General features: G+C 49.3%; 1 protein-coding gene across 5 annotated transcripts in view; it reads right to left on the bottom strand.

Moving 5' to 3' along the window:
* LOC115659798 (unconventional myosin-X-like) overlaps positions 1-18,818 on the bottom strand; it is a 263,102-nt gene that overhangs the window by 107,958 nt on the left and 136,326 nt on the right. For 4 of the 5 annotated variants that reach the window (XM_030580481.1, XM_030580483.1, XM_030580484.1 and 1 more), the window contains 4 exons: positions 17,682-17,764; positions 14,837-14,945; positions 2,591-2,671; positions 262-386 (listed from right to left, as the gene is read on the bottom strand). In XM_030580481.1, coding sequence (XP_030436341.1) covers positions 262-386; positions 2,591-2,671; positions 14,837-14,945; positions 17,682-17,764 — 398 coding nt within the window. The remainder of the gene's footprint in view (positions 1-261; positions 387-2,590; positions 2,672-14,836; positions 14,946-17,681; positions 17,765-18,818) is intronic. The other variant, XM_030580482.1, reaches the window with a different exon arrangement.

The following is an 18,818-nucleotide window of genomic DNA, read 5'->3' as shown; positions in this document are numbered from 1 at the left end:
AAAACCTTCCTCTTGCCATTCATCCTCCCACAGGGTTCTCTTATCTGCCTATCTGGGAACTTCTCTTTTTCACGTTCTTTATCCAACTGCAGTTGGACTAACCTCCAGTCCAGAAACTTCCACCTCCAACTTGCAGCTAACCCCATAATATGGTTGACATGCAGACAACACAAAAGACATCCAAAAATTGGGAACAGTGCCAGTGACTAAAATTATAGAGAAAAGGAACATACCACCACCCAGCTCCATATTACCCATTACCTGCTGAGGAAATCTGGGAAGAGACGCCGTATGGGGAAGCCTGCTCTTCGAATTTTCACTGTCTCCAGCATCCCAGAGTACCGGAGCTGGTTTAGAACTACCTCCGGGTTAAAGAGGTTTGGTGCCTAGGAGACCAAGATTAGAAACAAACCAAGAGAAAGACAGACATCTAATACCAGACTTAACTCCTTGCTTGCTGGCATGGTGTCTGCTTATCTGAACGTTGTAAGGGGCACACAGACACATACCCATCGCTTCCTAGGAAGTTAACCCTGCATGTTAATGGCCCCAGCTGAAAGATGGGCCAGTTTGACACAAATGGCAGGCAGCTGCCACAAAAAGACACTCAGCACTGGAACAGAGGCAGGAGAGAGCTGGGTGTACCCATATCAACAGCAAACTGTAACATCTTCCATAGCTCAGAGTCTAGCAGGAAAGTGGGCAATGAACTGTGCTGAGCCATTGCCCCCTCCACTCCCACTGCAGCCCATTCATGCAGAAAATTATACTGTTCTCAACTGAGGGCTCGGATGCAGCTGGGGGAGCAGCAAGAGAGGGGGCACCTGGCTTCCTGATCATCAAATGTAACAGTAATGTCCAGCAACCCATAGGCAAAACTGCAGGCATGCCTGTTGCCTTCAGAGCTCAACTGGATGAGTGAGAATCCAAATGAGAGCCCAATGCATCCCTGAAAGAACGGAGCTAAAAGGCAGGAAGGAGCTTCTATACTGGGGCAGGAGCTTGCAGCAGGCCCTGCTCCTAAAGAGAAACATTATCTCTAGGATATTGACTGATGGACATCACAACTCAGAGATTCTGCCCTTCTCCAAGTTCTCCATCTGGTATGGTCAAGACTCCTCCTTGCTGCCACTTTTCTGAGTGTCAAGGTGAAATGCCCTCTAAAGGAAACTTGCTTCTTTACAGAGAGCTAATCTGAAGCATCTTCACTCCTGCCTTGTTAATGGAACGAAGCTTTATCCTCCTCTCTGTTTCAGGAAAGAGCTCTGCAGGGGGACTTTTCCTGCAACAAGGCCCTCTTTGGAAAAGGCTCATTTCGACAGGTTTGTCTCCTTCTCCCCCGCCACTTCCTATGTGGGGCTCCAGACCTGGAAAAACTGGTCCGTTCTCTCACTACCCCATCTTCTAAGAGACAGGGAATGAAGACTGATGGATTTTTTGAGTTCAGGAAATCAGAAAGAGGCACAAACATCATTGCAATGTGAAAGCAAATCTAGCTGGTACCATGGAGCATGGGCACAGTGCAACATGCTGCAGAGAAGTCCCTATGAAGGGGTGCTGCTGTACAAGTCACAGGTGAATGAGAAGTTTACTGGCCCAGCTTGCAAGGCCTTTGATTGTGGGATAGATTAAAAAAAAACAGAGTGGTAAATGGGGGACACAAAGAACCCTTCACATTTATTTAGCAGAGCCACAACTTCAAGCACCTCTGCAATTATCTATAGATCAAAGAAATGGCAGATGACACAAATTAACACCTTTCAGCATAATAAAACCCCATCTCATCTCTGCCCATCCTCCCACTTTTAATATCCTGACACCTAGAATGACTTCTCTCCCAGACAGAGAGGAGAGAGAGAATAAAGGTAAGGCAGGAGAGCGACAGTGAGAACCCTGGTCTGGAGGTGGGAGAAATGGAAGGCACACAGAACCCTTGGTAGGGGGAGAAATTAGGGATCATACAAATCTCCGGCAAGAGGAGAGAATGGGGGACCCTAGAAATGAACGAAGGGGTAGCAGGGATATACAGAAAACCTGGCATGGTGGCAAAATGGAGGCAATGGGAGTGCACACACAGCTCCTGGCATAAGGATGACAATGGGGGAACCAGGAACACACTAGAGTCCCTGGCATGAGGGAGTGGATGGGGGCAGTCTCAAGGAGTCCGTGAAATAGAGGGGTAGGGACATGAGGAGGGAAGAAATGGAATATTCAAGGAGCCCTGATGTGTGCAATGCACTTGGCCTATGAAAGCTATGAAGTGTGCAACCCACTAGTCTACTATACATGCCCCAGATCCCAGAGCAGATCCCCACTCCCAAAACAAACAGGAATCACTCGCTCCCTTTGTCCCATGGCAGGCGATGCACAGGGTCCTGCTTCCCAGCTGTGTCAGCACAAAGCATGGTGAGAACAGTTCTTACACACCAGGCGTATTTGTTTTTTCACATAATGCAAAGGGTGGGATGCATTTTTCCAGTTTAAAAAATACTCACAAGAGAGAGGAAAGAGGCAGAATTTCTCTCCCCAAATCCTCATCATGGGCTCAGGAAAAATGTCCCTCCTCCCTCCCCCCAGGGGTGGGACTCACCTTTTCGGTGTTTGGTTTGATGCAGCGAATGAAGAATGGATTGGAAGTGCTGAGAGTGGCCATCAGGGAATGGAGAGAGTCCTGAAAACACCAAGATAAAACTAGAAAAGCAGTCATTCCAGCAGAGCCTAGGGGTCTATGGGCTCCTGTCTGAGCAGAGGGGACTCTTATGCAGCACCCTATTCCTAAACTCTCTTCTTGACTCCACCCGCTCTTCCTCTACGCTTCTCCTTGAAGTCACATAGTCAGTTTAATAAAAAAATTAAAAATCACACGTCAGTGAAAAAAAATTATCTGCTGTTATTGACTAACCTTGCAAGGCCTTACACTCAAGTGCATTTTTCTGTCTGTAATGTGGTAACTTTTCAACATTTCAACCAATTGAGTCCAAAATTTGAGTAAATATTTTAGGCACCAATGAACAGAACCCTACTGATTTTGTGACAACTGGAAAAACCAAAAGGGGGAAATAAGTGAGACACAGAGCACCTAGTTACCAGAAGCAGCAGCTTCAACCAGCAAGGTAACTAGAGAGCAAAGAACCAGTTGATAGTGGCCATTAACATCTTCCAGCACAACAATACCCTCATTTTATTATTACCAGTCCTCCCAATACAGTTTAAAACACTGGCACCCTAAAAGAAAAATAAAAGACAAAAGGAGGAGGAGGGGCAATGAGGGTGCGCACACAACCTCTGGTGGGAGGGGAAAAAAACGGTTACCAACCTCCTGTAACTGTTGTTCTTCAAGATCCGTTGCACATGTGCATTCCAATGTAGGTGTGTGCACAGCCCAAGCACAGTCACTGGAAATTTTTCCCCCAGTGGTATCTGTCAGGTTGGCTCTGGTGCCCTCAGGTACCGTGTGCTCAAAATTCCAATATAAAGGGCCTTGTTGACCTTGGCCCCCCTCAGTTCCTTCTTTTCAGCTAACTCCAACAGGGAGGGTCTTAGAATGGACATATGCAATACATCTTGAAGAACAAAAGTTATGGAAGGTTAGTAATAATTTTTTCTTCTTCAAATTCTTGAACATGTCTACTCCAATGTAGGTGACTCCCAAGCAGTTGTACAGGAGGTGGGCTTGACATTCATGGATATGCTGACTACAAAACTGATCAGCGTAAGATGGCATTGTCCCTGGCCTGTTGGGTGATGGCATAGCGTGCCGAGAACATATGTGCCAATGACCAGGTGACTGCAATGGAATGGTGAAACCACTTTCAGGAGGAAAACAGGGTGTGGACACAACTGCACCTTATCCTTAAAGAAAATCATATACAGGGGCTCCGATGTGAGGGCACAAATCTCCAAAATTCTTCTAGCCAAAGGGATGGCCACTAAAAAGGCCACCTTCTGGGAGAGGTGAGTTAACGAATACATTGTCAGTGGCTTGAATGGGGCCCATAAGCTTTGATAAGATGAGGTTTAGGTCCCAGGGAGTAATGGGATCTCTAACCTGGCAGTTATATCCTCTCTAGGCCTTTAAGGAAACAGATAACCATCTCATGATGGAAGACGGACTGACTGTCGACCGGGGGATGGGAGGCTAACATCACTGCAACGTCAGCCTTGATGGAAGAAACAGCGAAGCCTTGCTGTTTCAGAAGCAACAGGTATTCCAATATAACCTGCAATGAAGAACTCAAGGGTGGAACTCCACGGTGGAAAGATGGGAGAAACGCTTCCATTTTGCAAAGTAAGTAGCTCTGATGGAGGGCTTCCTACTACCTAACAGGACCTGACGAACCTGTTCCGAGCAAGCCTGTTCTTCAGAATTCAGCCACGAAGCTTGCAGGCTGTCAGATGAAGAGAGCTGAGGTTCAGATGGAGCAACCAACTGTGATTCCGAGAGATCGGGTCAGGATATAAAGGAAGTGGGAGCAGGGCCTCCACTGAGAGACCTAATAGGGTGGTGAATCAATGTTGCCTGGGCCAGGCCGGGGCTATGAGAATGACCCAGTCCCAGTCCCGCTTGATCTTAATCAGAACCTTGTGCATTAGCAAGATAGGAGAAAATGCGTAATATAGGAAATCTATCCATGGTAGCAGAAAAGGGTCCATGAGACACCCTAGGCTCTGGCTTTGTAGGGAGCGGAACTGGTTGCATATCCTGATGATTTGAGTAGCCAACAGATTTATCTGAGGCGTCCCCCACCACTGGAAAATGTTCTTTGTGATGTCCAGCCAAAGGGATCACTTGTGGTGAATGGAGGAAGACCTGCTGAGGTGATCCACCAACTGGTTCTGTGCTCTCAGGTGGTGAGAAGCCTTCAGGTGGACTGAATGCACATTCAGATTCCCACAGATAGCTTGCTTCTCAGCACAGCAGGGAAGAACATGCCCCACCCTGTCTACTGGTGTAAAAATGGCTGTTGTGTTGTCCATGAGAACCCATATGTCCTGGTTTGCAGTGTGAGGCAGGAACGCCTAGAATGACTGCCCTGAGCTCTCTGACATTGATATGAAGAGAGAGCTCTTCTAGAGACCAGAGGCCTTGAGTCCTGAGGGGCCCTAAATGGGCTCTGCAGCCCAGTGCCGTCGCATCTGAAACGGGGGACGTTGAAGTCTGGGGCTGCGAAAAAGGTATTCCTGCATGAACCGTGCAATGGTCTAGCCACCAATCTAGGGAAACAAGGGCTCAAAAAGTATGGAGAGAACTGAGTCCAGATTGTGACAGGTAGCTGAGAACACCGTGGCCAGCCATCCTTGAAGAGGTCTGAGGTGCAGCCTCGCGTGGTGCATGATGCCATGTGGCCCAGACATCTCCGACAGCTCTAAGCTGCTGTAACCAGGTGGGTCTTGAGGGAACTTATTGGTACCATGGTCGCCTGAAACTGGTCTCCCAGGAGGAATGCTCTGGCCTGAGTGGAGCTGAGTACCACTCTGATGAACTCTATTCTCTGCACTGGGCCAAGGGTAGAATTTGTTGTGTTTATTAGTAGGCCTAAGGCCTGGAAAGTTGACTGGATGAGGTGGATGCTGGATTCCATCTGGGCTCTGGACTGGCCTTTGACTAGTCAGTCGTCGAGATATGGGTAGACATGCATTGCTCATCTCCTCAGGCAGGCTGCCACTACTGCCATGCATTTGGGGGCAACACCCTGGTGCAAGGGCTGAAGGAAACAAGCAGGGGTCATGCTCCTCTTGACCTGCTGCACACAAACAGGGAAAAATTTGTAGGGGAAGTAGAAGTGGGTTGCAACCCCGGCAACAGTGATCATGAGATGGTCAAGTTCAGGATCCTGACAAAAGGAAGAAAGGAGAGCAGCAGAATACGGACCCTGGGCTTCAGAAAAGCAGATTTTGACTCCCTCAGGGAACTGATGGGCAGGATCCCCTGGGAGGCTAATATTAGGGGAAAAGGAGTCCAGGAGAACTGGTTGTATTTTAAAGAAGCCTTATTGGGCACAGGAACAAACCATCCCAATGTGGAGAAAGAATAGTAAATGTGGCAGGTGACCAGCTTGGCTTAACAGAAAAATCTTCGCTGAGCTTAAAGACAAAAAGGAAGCTTACAAGAAGTGGAAATTTAGACAGATGACTAGGGAGGCATATAAAAATATTGCTTGAGCATGCAGAGGTGTAATCAGGAAGGCCAAAGCACAATTGGAGTTGCAGCTAGCAAGGGATATGAAGGGTAACCAGAAGGGTTTCTACAGGTATGTTAGCAACAAGAAGGTGGTCCGGGAAAGTGTGGGACCCTTTCTGAATGGGGGAGGCAACCTAGTGACAGATGATGTGGAAACAGCTGAAGTACTCAATGCTTTTTTTGCCTCTGTCTTCACAGACAAGGTCAGCACCATATGGGGAGGAGGTGAACAGCCAGGTTCTTGAGACAGCTGTTGAGGCAGCGCAGGTTCCCTAGAAGTGAGGGAGCCATTGGCATTCAAATCATGGCCCCACCCTCACTCTGCCTCTTCCAACAGAGACCCTGTGCCCCCCATTTGCTCCTCTCTGCTCCCTCCTCCCATTCCTTGCCCTTAAGATAGGGAAAATGGGAGTAGAACCCCTTTCCTCTCAAGTTTTGCGGAATCTCTTCCATGGCTCCCATCTGAAGGACGGATTGGATTTATTGGACCAAAAGTCACTTGTAAAACGGGTCCCTGAAGAGGAAAGGGGAGTAGAAACAAACTGGAGACTAGTGTATCCCACTTCCACTGTGCACAGCTCCCAGCGGTCCGAGGTGATACAGGCCCAGGCACTGATGAAGTAGGACAGACGGTCCAAAACCAGAGGTGCAACTGCATCTGATATAAGGGGTACTAGGCTGGAGACCTTGAGCATCACGTCAAAAGGGGAGCTTCAAGCTCCCTTAGTGCCTGGGAGCAGCATGCGTCAGTCCCAAGGCAGAAGCTGGCAAAGGCAAAGTACTGGGCAGACTGCTGGGGCCTGTAATGATTCCTAGAAGCTGCAGGAGTATATAACCCTAGGGACTTTATGGTTGTCCTGGAATCCTTAAGCTCATGGAGCTTAGCACTGATCTTTTCTGAGAAGAATGAGGATCCTTCAAAGGGGTGATACGGGAGGGTTTGCTGGACCTCTGAGGAACAGGGCCGGCTTTAGGAAGTGCGGGGCCCAATTTGAACATTTTTGGTGGGGCCCTGGCAGGGATGACTTTAAAAAAAAAAGTGGAAAAAAAAGCCTTTCATTTCTTTCATGTATTATTTACTTTCCATAACTATATGAATAACAAAATTATATATTATATACATTGCATCATATATGCTGTTGATTGGCTATTAATGATCGCCATTTCACATGTGTGGGTCCCCGCCACTCCCTGGGGGTGTGCACATGTGTTGGTCCCAGCTGCTCCCTGCCCCCCTCATTGAAGCAAGTGTGCAGGGTTACTGCCCTGGAAACTGCAGGGCAGCAGTGGACATGGGGCTGGCTGGAGCAGGACAGGGGCTGAATGGAGGTAGGGTCTGGCTGCAGGCAGGGCAAGGGGTGTGGGGCTGATTGGAGACAGGGGGTGTGGGGCGGGCTGGCTTCAGGCAGGGCCGCAGTGGGGTGCAGCAGGGGGGTTTGCAGGTCTGGAGACAGCGGAGTGTGGAACTGGCTGGCTTCAGGCAGTGGGGTGCAGCAGGGGTTGACTGGAGACAGGGCAGAGGGTGTGGGCTGGGCAAGGTGTGCAGGGCTGGTGCGGGCAGCAGTGTGTGTGGGGCTGGCTGGCTTTGGGCAGGGCTGCAGGGGTGTGTGGCAGGGGTTGGCTGGAGACAGGACAGGGGGTTTGGCAGGGGCTGGCTGTGGGCACGGGGTGCAGGGCTGGCTGCAGGCAGGGGGGGCCGGACTGGTGTGGGCAGGTCAGGGGGTGCAGCAGAAGCAGCTGGAACCCCAGCTCTTTAAGTAGCCCCCAAACCCCCTTCTACCCCGCCCCGGACCTTTTAGATAGCCGCAGGAGTGCTGGGGAATGCATGGGGGAGGCGGGGCTCCGGCGGCTATTTAAAGGACCAGGGTGGCAAAGGCACTGTTTTTTGTAGTGTGTATCGTTGTATATAGTTTAGTCAGTTTTATCTATTAGGGTTGGGCCTTTTCTCCTTCAGGGCTCTGGGGGCTATTTAAAGGGCCCAGAGCTCCAGCCGGGGTCGCGGGGCTTGCCGTGCTCCAGCCGGAGCCGCCAGGCTTGCTGCACTCCGGCTGGAGCCTGGCAAGCCCCGCGGCCTCGCTCTCCCAGCCGGAGAGCGGCAAAGCCCCACCGCTCCGCTCTCCCAGCTGGAGCCCTGGCTGGAGCGCGGCAAGCCCCGCCGCCCCGCTCTCCCGGCTGGAGCCCCGGCCGGAGCGCGGCAAGCCCCGTCGCCCCGCTCTCCCGGCTGGAGCCCCGGCTGGAGCGCGGCAAGCCCCGCCGCCTGCTCTCCCGGCTGGAGCCCCGGCCAGAGAGCGGCAAAGCCCCGCCGCCCCGCTCTCCCGGCTGGAGCCCCGGCCGGAGCACGGCAAGACCCGCCGCCCCGCTCTCCCGGCTGGAGCCCCGGCCAGAGAGTGGCAAAGCCCCACCACCCCGCTCTCCCGGCTGCAGCCCCGGCCGGAGCGCGGCAAGCCCCACCGCCCTGCTCTCCCGACTGGAGCCCCGGCCGGAGCGCGGCAAGCCCCGCCGTCCCGGCTGGAGCTCTAGCTGGGAGAGCGGGGCCGCGCCGCGCTCCTGCTGGCGCTTTGCTCAAAGGAGCGGGACTATCGAAGACCCCAGAGCGGGACTGGGGTAAGTTAAAAAAAAAATTTTAAAGGTGCATAAGGCGCGGGGCCCTCTTAGGCGCGGGGCCTGATTCCCCGGAATCGGTCAAATCAGCCTAAAGCTGGCCCTGCTGAGGAAGACCAGAAGACTGTAACCAAGAGCTCCTGGCCATGGTTATCACGAAGGCCACGGATCTGGCCACAGAATCAGTTACATCAAGGGCCACTATAGTTTTCCCTGCACCAACCAGTGAGGAGACTTCCTGCCTGGCTTCTTGAGGGAGCAGATCTTTAAACTTGTGTGTGCCATCCCAAATATCAAAACATAGCAACCCAGCAGTGCCTGCTGGTTTGCCATCCTAAGTTGCAACCCTCCAGTCGAGTACACCTTTCTGCAAAATAAGTCCAACTTTTTGGAGTCTTTTGCCATAGGCATTGCCCCCAATTACCCTTGACAATCTCTTTCTTTGGTGGCCAATGCTACCAGGGACCCTGGAGGGCGATACAAGTATAAAAACTCGTAACCTTGGGCTGGCACATAATACGTCTGCTTCGTATGCTTTGACATAGGGGGAAGGGAAACAGAGGTCTGCCACAGAACCTTAACCGGGTCCATGATAGCCTCACTGAGCGGCAGGGCCACCCTCGAGGGGCCTGCTGCTGTCAAAACGTCCATCAGGCTATGAGAAGACTCCTTGACCACCTCTACCTGGATGCCCAAATTTGATGCCACCTGCTTTAACAAGTCCTGGAGAGCCTTGTGGTCATTTTAGGAAGGCGACACACCAGCTGCCAATACCATCCCCTCTGGGGAGGAGGAAGCCAGCATCGACTGAGGGCCCTCCACCTCTCCTTCCGTATTCGCCGAGATCCATGGGCCCTCTGTCTGATGCTCGGTACCAGAGTCTGGATCAGAAGTCTCCCGTCGCGGCACTGGTGGTGCTCTACTCTTGGAGGCCACCAAATAGGAGTGCCTTGAGAGGGGACTGTGGGCTGGGGGGAAACCCCACGAGTTCCAGAGGGCCATTGCAATAGCCCCAGCCTCCAAGGACCAGAGGGCAAGAATTCAGTGATATGCTTCTGTTTGGTTTGGTGGGGTAGGAGTGCCTCGGGGAGTAGTGCAGGTGGTTGCAAACAGAGTATGACCCTCCTTCTGACTCCAAAGACAGAGTCCTGACAAGACGACTAGGGAGGTGTGGACTCCATCAATGCCGGAGATCGGTGCAGTGATAGGGAAGCCTGCGCCGAGGCTAGCATGGAAGGTTTTCCCCTGGATGGTACCACAGTCCTGATTCTAGGCAGAGGCTGGGAGAAGATGGTTCCTGGACCAATGATACCAGCAGCACCAATTCCTGCACTGCCAGAAATATAGACAGCAGCAACGAGAGCAAGTCCCTGGCTGCTGCAAACGCCTCCAGAGTTGACAGCACTGTAAACATACTGGTAACATGCTTCCTGCTTGAAGACAGTAGCCAGGGGCAGAAGTTAGCAGGACCTGTGTAGGCTCCTGAGTCACTGGTATCAGCTGTTGCAGTGCCAAGGTAGAAGAGTGGCCTTATACAGGTCTCACTTTATCCCTGTCCCCAAGTTTGACTGACCTTGGTGCCAGGAATTGACCCCTCTCGTGCAGCTGCCTCTTGTGCTTCTTCTTAGGCACCAGCGATGGGGAATGATGCCAAGACTGTCGTATGGTGGGAGGCACACTCTGCACCATCGCCAAGGTACTCAGTGCCAAGTCTGAGCAACTTTGTTCTGAAGCGAGTCTCAAAGCTGTGAGTGCTTCCTGTAAGTCTTTCCAAAGCACTTGAGACAACTCGAGTGTGGGTCTCTCAGGGGCACTGACATGCCGCAGGAGGCACAGGGCCTGAAGCCTAGTGAACGAGGCATGCCCTGGCACCAGGGAACAGATGAACTTCACCAACTGAAGGAGAAAAGGCCCAACCCTAATAGATAAAACTGACTAAACTATATACAACAATACACATTACAAAAAACAGTAAAAACCACTGGGAAAGTTTGCTAAAGCGAGCAGCTTCAGTGACCATCACAAGCAGTAAGAAGGAACTGAGGGGGTTCAAGGTCGGGAGGGCCCTTTATACCAGCGCTATGAGCATGCGGCACCAGAGGGTGCCAGAACCGACCTGACTGATACCACTAGAGGAAAATTTCTGATAACTATGCTTGAGGTGCGCACACACCTACAGTGGAAAAAACATGTGTTACCTTTGAAGAAGAAATGGGAGATACTGGCATGGCAGGCATAGGGGAATGGAAGAGCATGGGGGAGAAGAGGAAATGAAGGTGCACAAAGAGTTCCTGGCATGGGAGGAAATGGGAGGCACACAGGGCCCTGACACGGGGAGAAAGGCAGAATATGGACACACACCGAGCTACTGCTGGAAGGGATGGGAGACCTTGGTATGGGGAGGAAGGAGGAAAATGGAATATGCAGAGTCCCTGGCATGGTGGGGGAAGAGAATGGAGGACCCTGTGTGATGATGCTGGGGCTCTGACTATGCAACTTATGAATTCTGGTTGCTACTGCAAAGTTATCCTGAACGGTTACTATGGAAACTGCTGTACAATGAATGCCTGTTGCCTGTTTATCCCCCAAGTCTTACCAGCCTGAAAAGCATGTCTCCTCAGACAAGGACAACATGAAGGTACTTCATGTTAACAATGGTGCTTTGAATCGACAACAGAGATGCTGAGTGGCTTTGCTCAAGCTGGGAAAGAGATTTCCTCCGCTATTGTGAAGGAAGGGGGGAAGTCTGAAGCAATAAAAAGTTACCAAACACATAAAGAATGACAGGAGACCAGCCTCAGGATTAAATAAGGAGTCACATGGGGAACTGGAGAGAGGGTCACCCCAGAACAGGAAGCTTTGGAAATACGAGAGGAAGATCACAGAAGCCAGGGAGGAAGTGTGCATGAAGGAGAAACAACCCAGCATATAGGGGTCTGCATGAGGCAAGTGGCTACTTTTCCCTGAGCCCAGATAGCCCCCAAGGACTGGTAAGGGAAGGGTGGGCTAGCAATCCCCAATGTGGTGAGGACGTTCATTGTTCCAAATAACGATATAAAGCACAAGAAAATACAGATTGAGTAAAAGAGCAATTGTGTTGGACTCTGGGCAAAGTGTCTCCCCTTGTTAAATGCTTTACAGTTCCACACATCTCCAGACAGAAATAAACCATGAACCACAAGGCTCACATATTTCAGTGGGATATTGGCAAACGGTGTGTTTAAGCAACTGGGGTATTTGGAGGTTAGAGCTGGTCCTGAGGACTAAAGAGCTCCATGTCCAGGAAGGGGTAGGAGACAGAGTTAGGGCCCAGGAAATGTACCAGAGAGACTAAGAGGGAGGAAACAGAGCTGCAGCCTGCTGAGACCCAGGGAAGCTTTACCCACCCAGGGATCCAAGACTTGGACTCCCTTCACAGCAGTCTGATGGGGAGCCAACTAAATCTATGATACACTAGCATGGAGGGGAAGGAGCAATGGGTGGGTCACAGAAGCTATGGTGGAGGGGAGTTTGGGGATGCTGGTATAGAGAGAAAGTGAGAATGAAGAGGCACACAGAGCCCCTAGCATGGGGAGCCATACGGAGCCCCGAACATGGCGAGGGTGGGCGGCAACTGCAGATACACAGAACCCTGACATGCGGGGAGGGTGGGGGTTGCAGGGAGTTACTGAAAAAGAAGGAAATGGGTGGGTGGTATAGAGACAGGTTTTACGGAGAATGAAGGGATAGAATGAGCCCCTGGAGTCTGCCATGAGATCAGTCTATATAATCATGAAGTCTGAGACCCCTCTAGTTACAAATAACACCCAAGATCATTGCACCTGCATCTCTGTGGGTAACCACTCTGACTATTTCTCCTATACAGGCACTCAGTTTCCCGTGTTGTTTATGTGGGTGTCTCACACTTTAAAAATAGGAAAATGTGATTGTAAAAAAAACCTACAAAAATTAGCAGGGACTTGGGAGGGGTGTAAAACTGGAACAAATTTTCACAACTTTTTTTAAACTGACAGTGTCAATTTGGAACAAATTGATAAATTAACCAGTAATGAGTCACCAGGATCAGGTGGTATTCACCCAAGAGCTCTGAAATAACTCAAATATGAAATTGCAGAACTACTAACTGTGGTATGTAACCTATCACTTAAATCAGCTTCTGGACCAGATGACAAAAGGATAGCTAATGTGATGACAAATTTTAAAAAGGCTCCAGGTCAGCAAGCCTAACTGCAGTACCAGGCAAACTGGCTGAAACTATAATAAAGAACAGAATTATCAGACATATAAATTAACATGATTTGTGGGGAAGAGGCTTTTGTAAAGGGAAATCATTCCTCACCAATGTATCAGAATTCTTTGAGGGAGTCAACGAATATGGACAAGGGTGATCCAGTGGATATAGTGTACTTGGACTTTCAGAAAGCTTTTCACAATGTCCCTCACCAAAGGCTCTTAAACAAAGTACTCGGTTATGGGATAAGAGAGAAGGACCTCTCATAGTTGAAACATAGGAAACAAATGGTAAGAATAAATGGTCAGTTTTCAGAATGGAGAGGTAAATAGTGGTGTCTCCCAGGGGTCTGTACTGGGACCAGCACTGTTTAATATATTACAAAATTATCTGGAAAAAAGGGGTAAAGAGTGAGGTGGCAAAGTTTGCGGATGACACAAAATTACTCAATGTAGTTAAGTCCAAACCAGACCACAAAGAGTTACAATGGGATCTCACGAAACAGGGTGACTGGGCAACAAAACAGCAGATGAAATTCAATGTTGATAAATGCAAAGTAATGCATTTTGGAAAACAAGATCCAAACTATATATACAAAATAATAGGGTCTAAATTAACTGCTACTAGTCAAGAAAGTCATTGTGGATAGTTCTCAGAAAACATTCGCTCAATGTGCAGCAACAGTCAAAAAAGCGAACTGAATGTTGGGAACCATTAGGAAAGAGATAGATAATAAGGCAACAAATATCATAATGCTGCTATATACACCCATGGTATGCCCACACCTTTCTGGTTGCCCTATCTCAAAAAAATTATATTAAAAATGGAAAAGGTACAGAGAAGGGCAAGAAAAATTATTACAGGTTTGGAACAGCTTCCATATGAGGAGAGATTAAAAACACTGGGGCTATTCGGCTTGGCAAAGAGACAACTAAGGGGGGGGGGGAGATAAAATAGAGATCTATAAAATCATGACTGGTGTGGAGAAAAAGTGTTATTTACCCCTTCACAACACAAGAACTAGGGGTCACCTGATGAAAGTAACAGGCAGCAGTTTTAAAGCAAACAAAAGGAAGTATTTCTTCACACACTGCATCGTCAACCTGTGGAACTATTTGCCAGAAGATGTTGTGAAGGCGAAGACTATTACAGGCTTTGAAAAAGAACTAGATACGTTCCTGGAGGATAGGCTCATCAATGGCTATTAGCCAGGATGGGTAGAGATGCAAAACCATGCTCTGCAGTGTCCCTAGCCTCTGTTTGTCAGAAGGTGGTAAGGTGGGTCATGGGATGGATCACCTAATGATTCCCTGTTCTGTTCATTCCCTCTGAAGCACCTGGCATTGGCCACTGTTGCAAGACAGGACACTGGGCTAGATGGACCATTGGTCTGACCCAGTGTGGCCATTCTTATGTGCCCATGTAAAAAGTACTGCCCCCACAAGATCTATCAATACTTAGCTTAAACTCCCATCCCCCTCCTAGCCACAGGATCAGTACTTGAAAAAACAAACTGTGCCACTCAAGACATTGCTGAAAAAAGCAAAGGCACATTCTAGTTGTAGTCCTCATCCTCTCCCCATTCCCAATTTATCACCCCCACTGCATGATTTACATTACAGTGTAAATTATGGGAGAGAGACATTGTTTTATCTATCTGCAACATCCTAGCACGTTTACAGAGCTGGAAAAGAAATTGAAGGAATCACTCATTCTCTTGCCTCTTTTCTTCACCCCTCACTTAACTTCTTATTCAGCCAGCCCCACAGTAGTTCCTCCTCTTCATTCTGAAGAGTCGCCCATTTTCTTGGGGAATTCCTTACCCTGAACTGGGAGCTGACGGTTGGCCTGCGCCTCTGGGTTCCCATCTTCAGAGTTTCCTCACTGCTCCGGCTGGAGACTCTTTCAAAGAGGTCATAGATGAAGTCCAGCCTGGCGGTGAGGAGGAGCATCACACACAGAAAACACAGGACATCAGATTCTAGGGTCAGCTATGAAAGAATCAGAGCTTGTGTGCTCATTTACCACCCTACTTCTGTGCCAGGCATCCTAATTACACCTTCCCAAAACACCACTACACAACAATGTGGCTGCATCACAGGGCTCAGCAGGGCATCCCCTCCCTCTAGATGCACAGACCCTCAAACTGCCGCAACATGACAGCAGCCCATACTCCAGTTGCAGAGATGCATTCCCTGTGTCTTACTACCTCAAAGCACGATGTTACACAGACAGTGTTCTGCATTCTGGCTTAGGCAGCACATCTCCTCCCTCTTGCTACACAGACCTCCATGCAAGAACAGCACAAACAGCAGCCCATGTTCCAGCCAGACTGCTGCATCCCTTCTCTCATGGCACAGCCACACAGTATTCCAGTCACACGTCATGTAATTGCGCTCACAGATATCCACTCTTGGAGATGAACCATTGAAACCATGTTACCCTAGAAGGCTCTAAGCCTTGAAACATATGCAGTCTATTCCCAATCTTTCTGCTGATTTTCCTTTTTTCATGTAGAGGCATTCATTGGCTCTGGTATCTCCAAGTTATTATTATTGTTATTTCTAGCAGCTTTTACTTTTCCATCTGGCTGAAAGTTTCTTAGTTTGTCTATAACATGGACAAGGGTGATCCAGTGGATACATCGTACTTGGACTTTCAGAAAGCCTTTGACAAGATCCCTCACAAAAGGCTCTTAATCAAAGTAAGCCATCATATGATAACAAGCAAGGTCCTCTCATGGACCAGTAACTGGTTAAAAAGACAGGGGAAAAAAGGTAGGAATAAACGGCCAATTTTTCAGAATGGAGAGAGGTAAACAGTGGTGTCCCCCAGAGATCTGTACAGAGACCAGTGCTGTTCAACATACTTAAAAATTATATGGAAAAAGAGATAAAGAGTGAGGTGGCAAAGTGTGCAGATGATACAAAATTACTCAAGATAGTTAAGCCCAAAGCAGACTGTGAAGAGCTACAAAGGGATCTCACAATACTGGGTGACTAGGCAACAAAATGGCAGATGAAATTCAATGTCAATGAATGATGCACATTGGAAAAAAAAACTCAACTATAAATAAAAAATGATGGGGTCTAAATTAGCTGTTACCACTCAAGAAAGAGATCTTGGAGTCACTGTGGATAGTTCTCTGAAAACATCCACTCAGTGTGTAGCTGCAGTCAAAACAGCCAAGTTAGGAACCATTAGGAAAGGGATAGATTAAAAAAAAACAATAAATATCATAAAGCCTCTATATAAATCAAGAGTACGTCCACACTTTGAATACTGTGTGCAGTTTAGCCTTCTGTGACTTCTCCCTCTCAGATTGTCCCTGATCATAGATAGCCCCAGGTGCTGTCCCACCCTCTTAACTGGCCAAACAGGAAACATCAGTACTGGCACAGGGGAGCTGGACCTGCTTCATTTAAAGGGGACAGCCACCCTGTGACATCCCTAAAATAATATATATCCAAGCCCACCTTCTAGCAAAGGAGTGAGATCCTGTAGCTGCTGATGGTCCATGTGTCTAAGACCCTGCACTAGGGCCTTTACCTCTAGATGATTTCATAGTAAGAGCTCCCTGTATCCAAAGGCCCTTGAAGGAACCACAGATGGTAATGAGGTGACCTCTGAAGGTCCTAGGAACTTAGGACTGAGGCCTCCTGTGTCCTCAAGTCCAGTCCCCCTCCATTGCAGGTCCTCAGTTTGAAGCTCTCTGATCCAGATTCCCAAGACCAAGAACCTCAAGAAAAAACAGGCAGAGGGGAGATGACAGAAAAATTCTGAGTATGGCTCTTTATGCCTTGCTAGCAGTTTAAAGGGGCTGTAAAGGTATATAACTGCCCCCTGAGGATTCCCCCAGCACAGTGATGGCACAGGACCACCATGGCTAGCCCTACACCCTCTGCCCCATGCAGCTCCCAGCATGGGGTAGCGCCATGGGACTGGTCAGGGACACAATGGGAAGAGGCCACAGAGGTTTGCATTTTTGGTATTGTAGGCTGCAGAGTAGCCCATTGGCATCCATAAGGAAGCTGCCATAAGCTAGAGCAGACCTTAAGACTGCTCTAACTTATGCTGGGGGCTGTGCTGGACACTGGAGCAGCAAATGTGGCACAAAGAATCTGAAAGCCCCAGAAGCAAACAGCAAATCAATGTTGCATAGATTTCATCACTACAGCTCCTGTAAAATTGTCCTGTCGGCTTCTCCTCCCCCTCTCCAGCTACTCATTCAGCATCTCCTTTCATGTCCATTCTCCCCCACCGCCCTCTCCGCAGCGTGAGGGTGAGGATGGTAAGTACATGCATAGCTATTCCTGTGAAGTACTGCAGCTCCCCGAGTCAAAGGATCCCTTGGGCGTTCCAAAGTGTCACCTTTCTGGCACAGAAAATCTTCATGGAAAGAAATAAGCAAAGTCCATCCCATAACAAAGGCGATGCTGATGCTCAATGCATGTTTCTTTGTATCAATTTCTTTGCAGTAAAACTGACTTCTTCTCCAGCCCCCTCTCCTGCTGCCAATATACAGAGAGATAGGAACTTGAGTAATCATATAAAGTAAGTCTTCTTCTACATGACCCTGCTATCACGTGAATTCTGCTCAGTTTAGTCCACAGAGTTCTCCTCATTCTGGCCTCCATTCTCCCCTGCACAGCATTAAGGGCTGCTTACCTGCTATCCTTCAGCATGTTTAAAATGTCATCCCGAAAGGTGTCTCTGTTCTTCTCCAGAAACCCTCTCACATCATACAATACCTGTGACACAGATAATACACGCTGACTAGTACATAATAGTGTAAGCAATTCAAGCCACAGTGACACCCCCTCCCCCACACATGCCAACATACAGGGCCACCCTGCACACAGCTCCACTGCATGCCAATGACAAGACAACAGAGCAGGAAACTCCTATGTGCCCAGGCACTACAGGCACATGCTTAAAGACCTGGCCCCTGGAGTCTCTCCATGAGGTCAGAATCCTGGCTTTCATTTACAAAAAAAAGTTGTTTCTAGTGCGCAGAGTTCCAAAGAAAACCTTCAAAATGTAGCATGTCTACACTACAGAGCCTGTGCTGACATAGCTATGCTGGTGTAGCTCTCTAGTGTAGATGTGGCATACACTGACAGGAAACTACTGATAGCGTAGAACAGGGGTCCCCAACGTGGTGCCTGCGGGCACCATGGTGCCCGCCGGGGCATCCATATGGGCTCACCTACTGGCCGCCAGACAAGAAGATGCCAAAATGCTGCCAAGAAGTGGCAACGTCATGAAGCGCTACTGCTGAAATCCCGCGAAATTTCAGCGGCATTTCAGTGGCGACGCCTCCTGATGATGCTTCTTCACGGCAGCATTTTGGTGGCGATGCCTCTTGACAGTTTCATGGCAGCATTTCAGCGGCTGCTTGTCCAGCGGCCACGGTCCTCGGCAGCTATTCGTCTGGCGCCTGCCTCACGGAAAAGGTCGGGGACCACTGGGGACATCGCCTCCCCAGCCAACCTTAGCTATGTCACCAGAAGCATGCCTTTGTTGAGAGAGTGGTGTCTACACCAGTGGTTTTGTCAGCAGAGCATACCCTTGTCTTTCCCCATTCACACACACAGATCGAGGACCACTGACCCCCACTCCTGACAATATACATACAGCTGCCAATCACACACACACACACACACACACACACACACACGGTGGCCAACCCCTTCTGCCACCCTCATACACAGCACTTAGGGCACTTAATCCCTTACACACACAGAGGAACATGCCACTTTTCAGGGCAGGTAATATCCTTCCCATATGGGAACCAACACACGC

This window comes from Gopherus evgoodei, chromosome 11 (assembly GCF_007399415.2).
Source record: "Gopherus evgoodei ecotype Sinaloan lineage chromosome 11, rGopEvg1_v1.p, whole genome shotgun sequence".
Classification (NCBI taxonomy): domain Eukaryota; kingdom Metazoa; phylum Chordata; order Testudines; family Testudinidae; genus Gopherus; species Gopherus evgoodei.
This window is presented reverse-complemented; position numbering and strand designations above follow the sequence as displayed.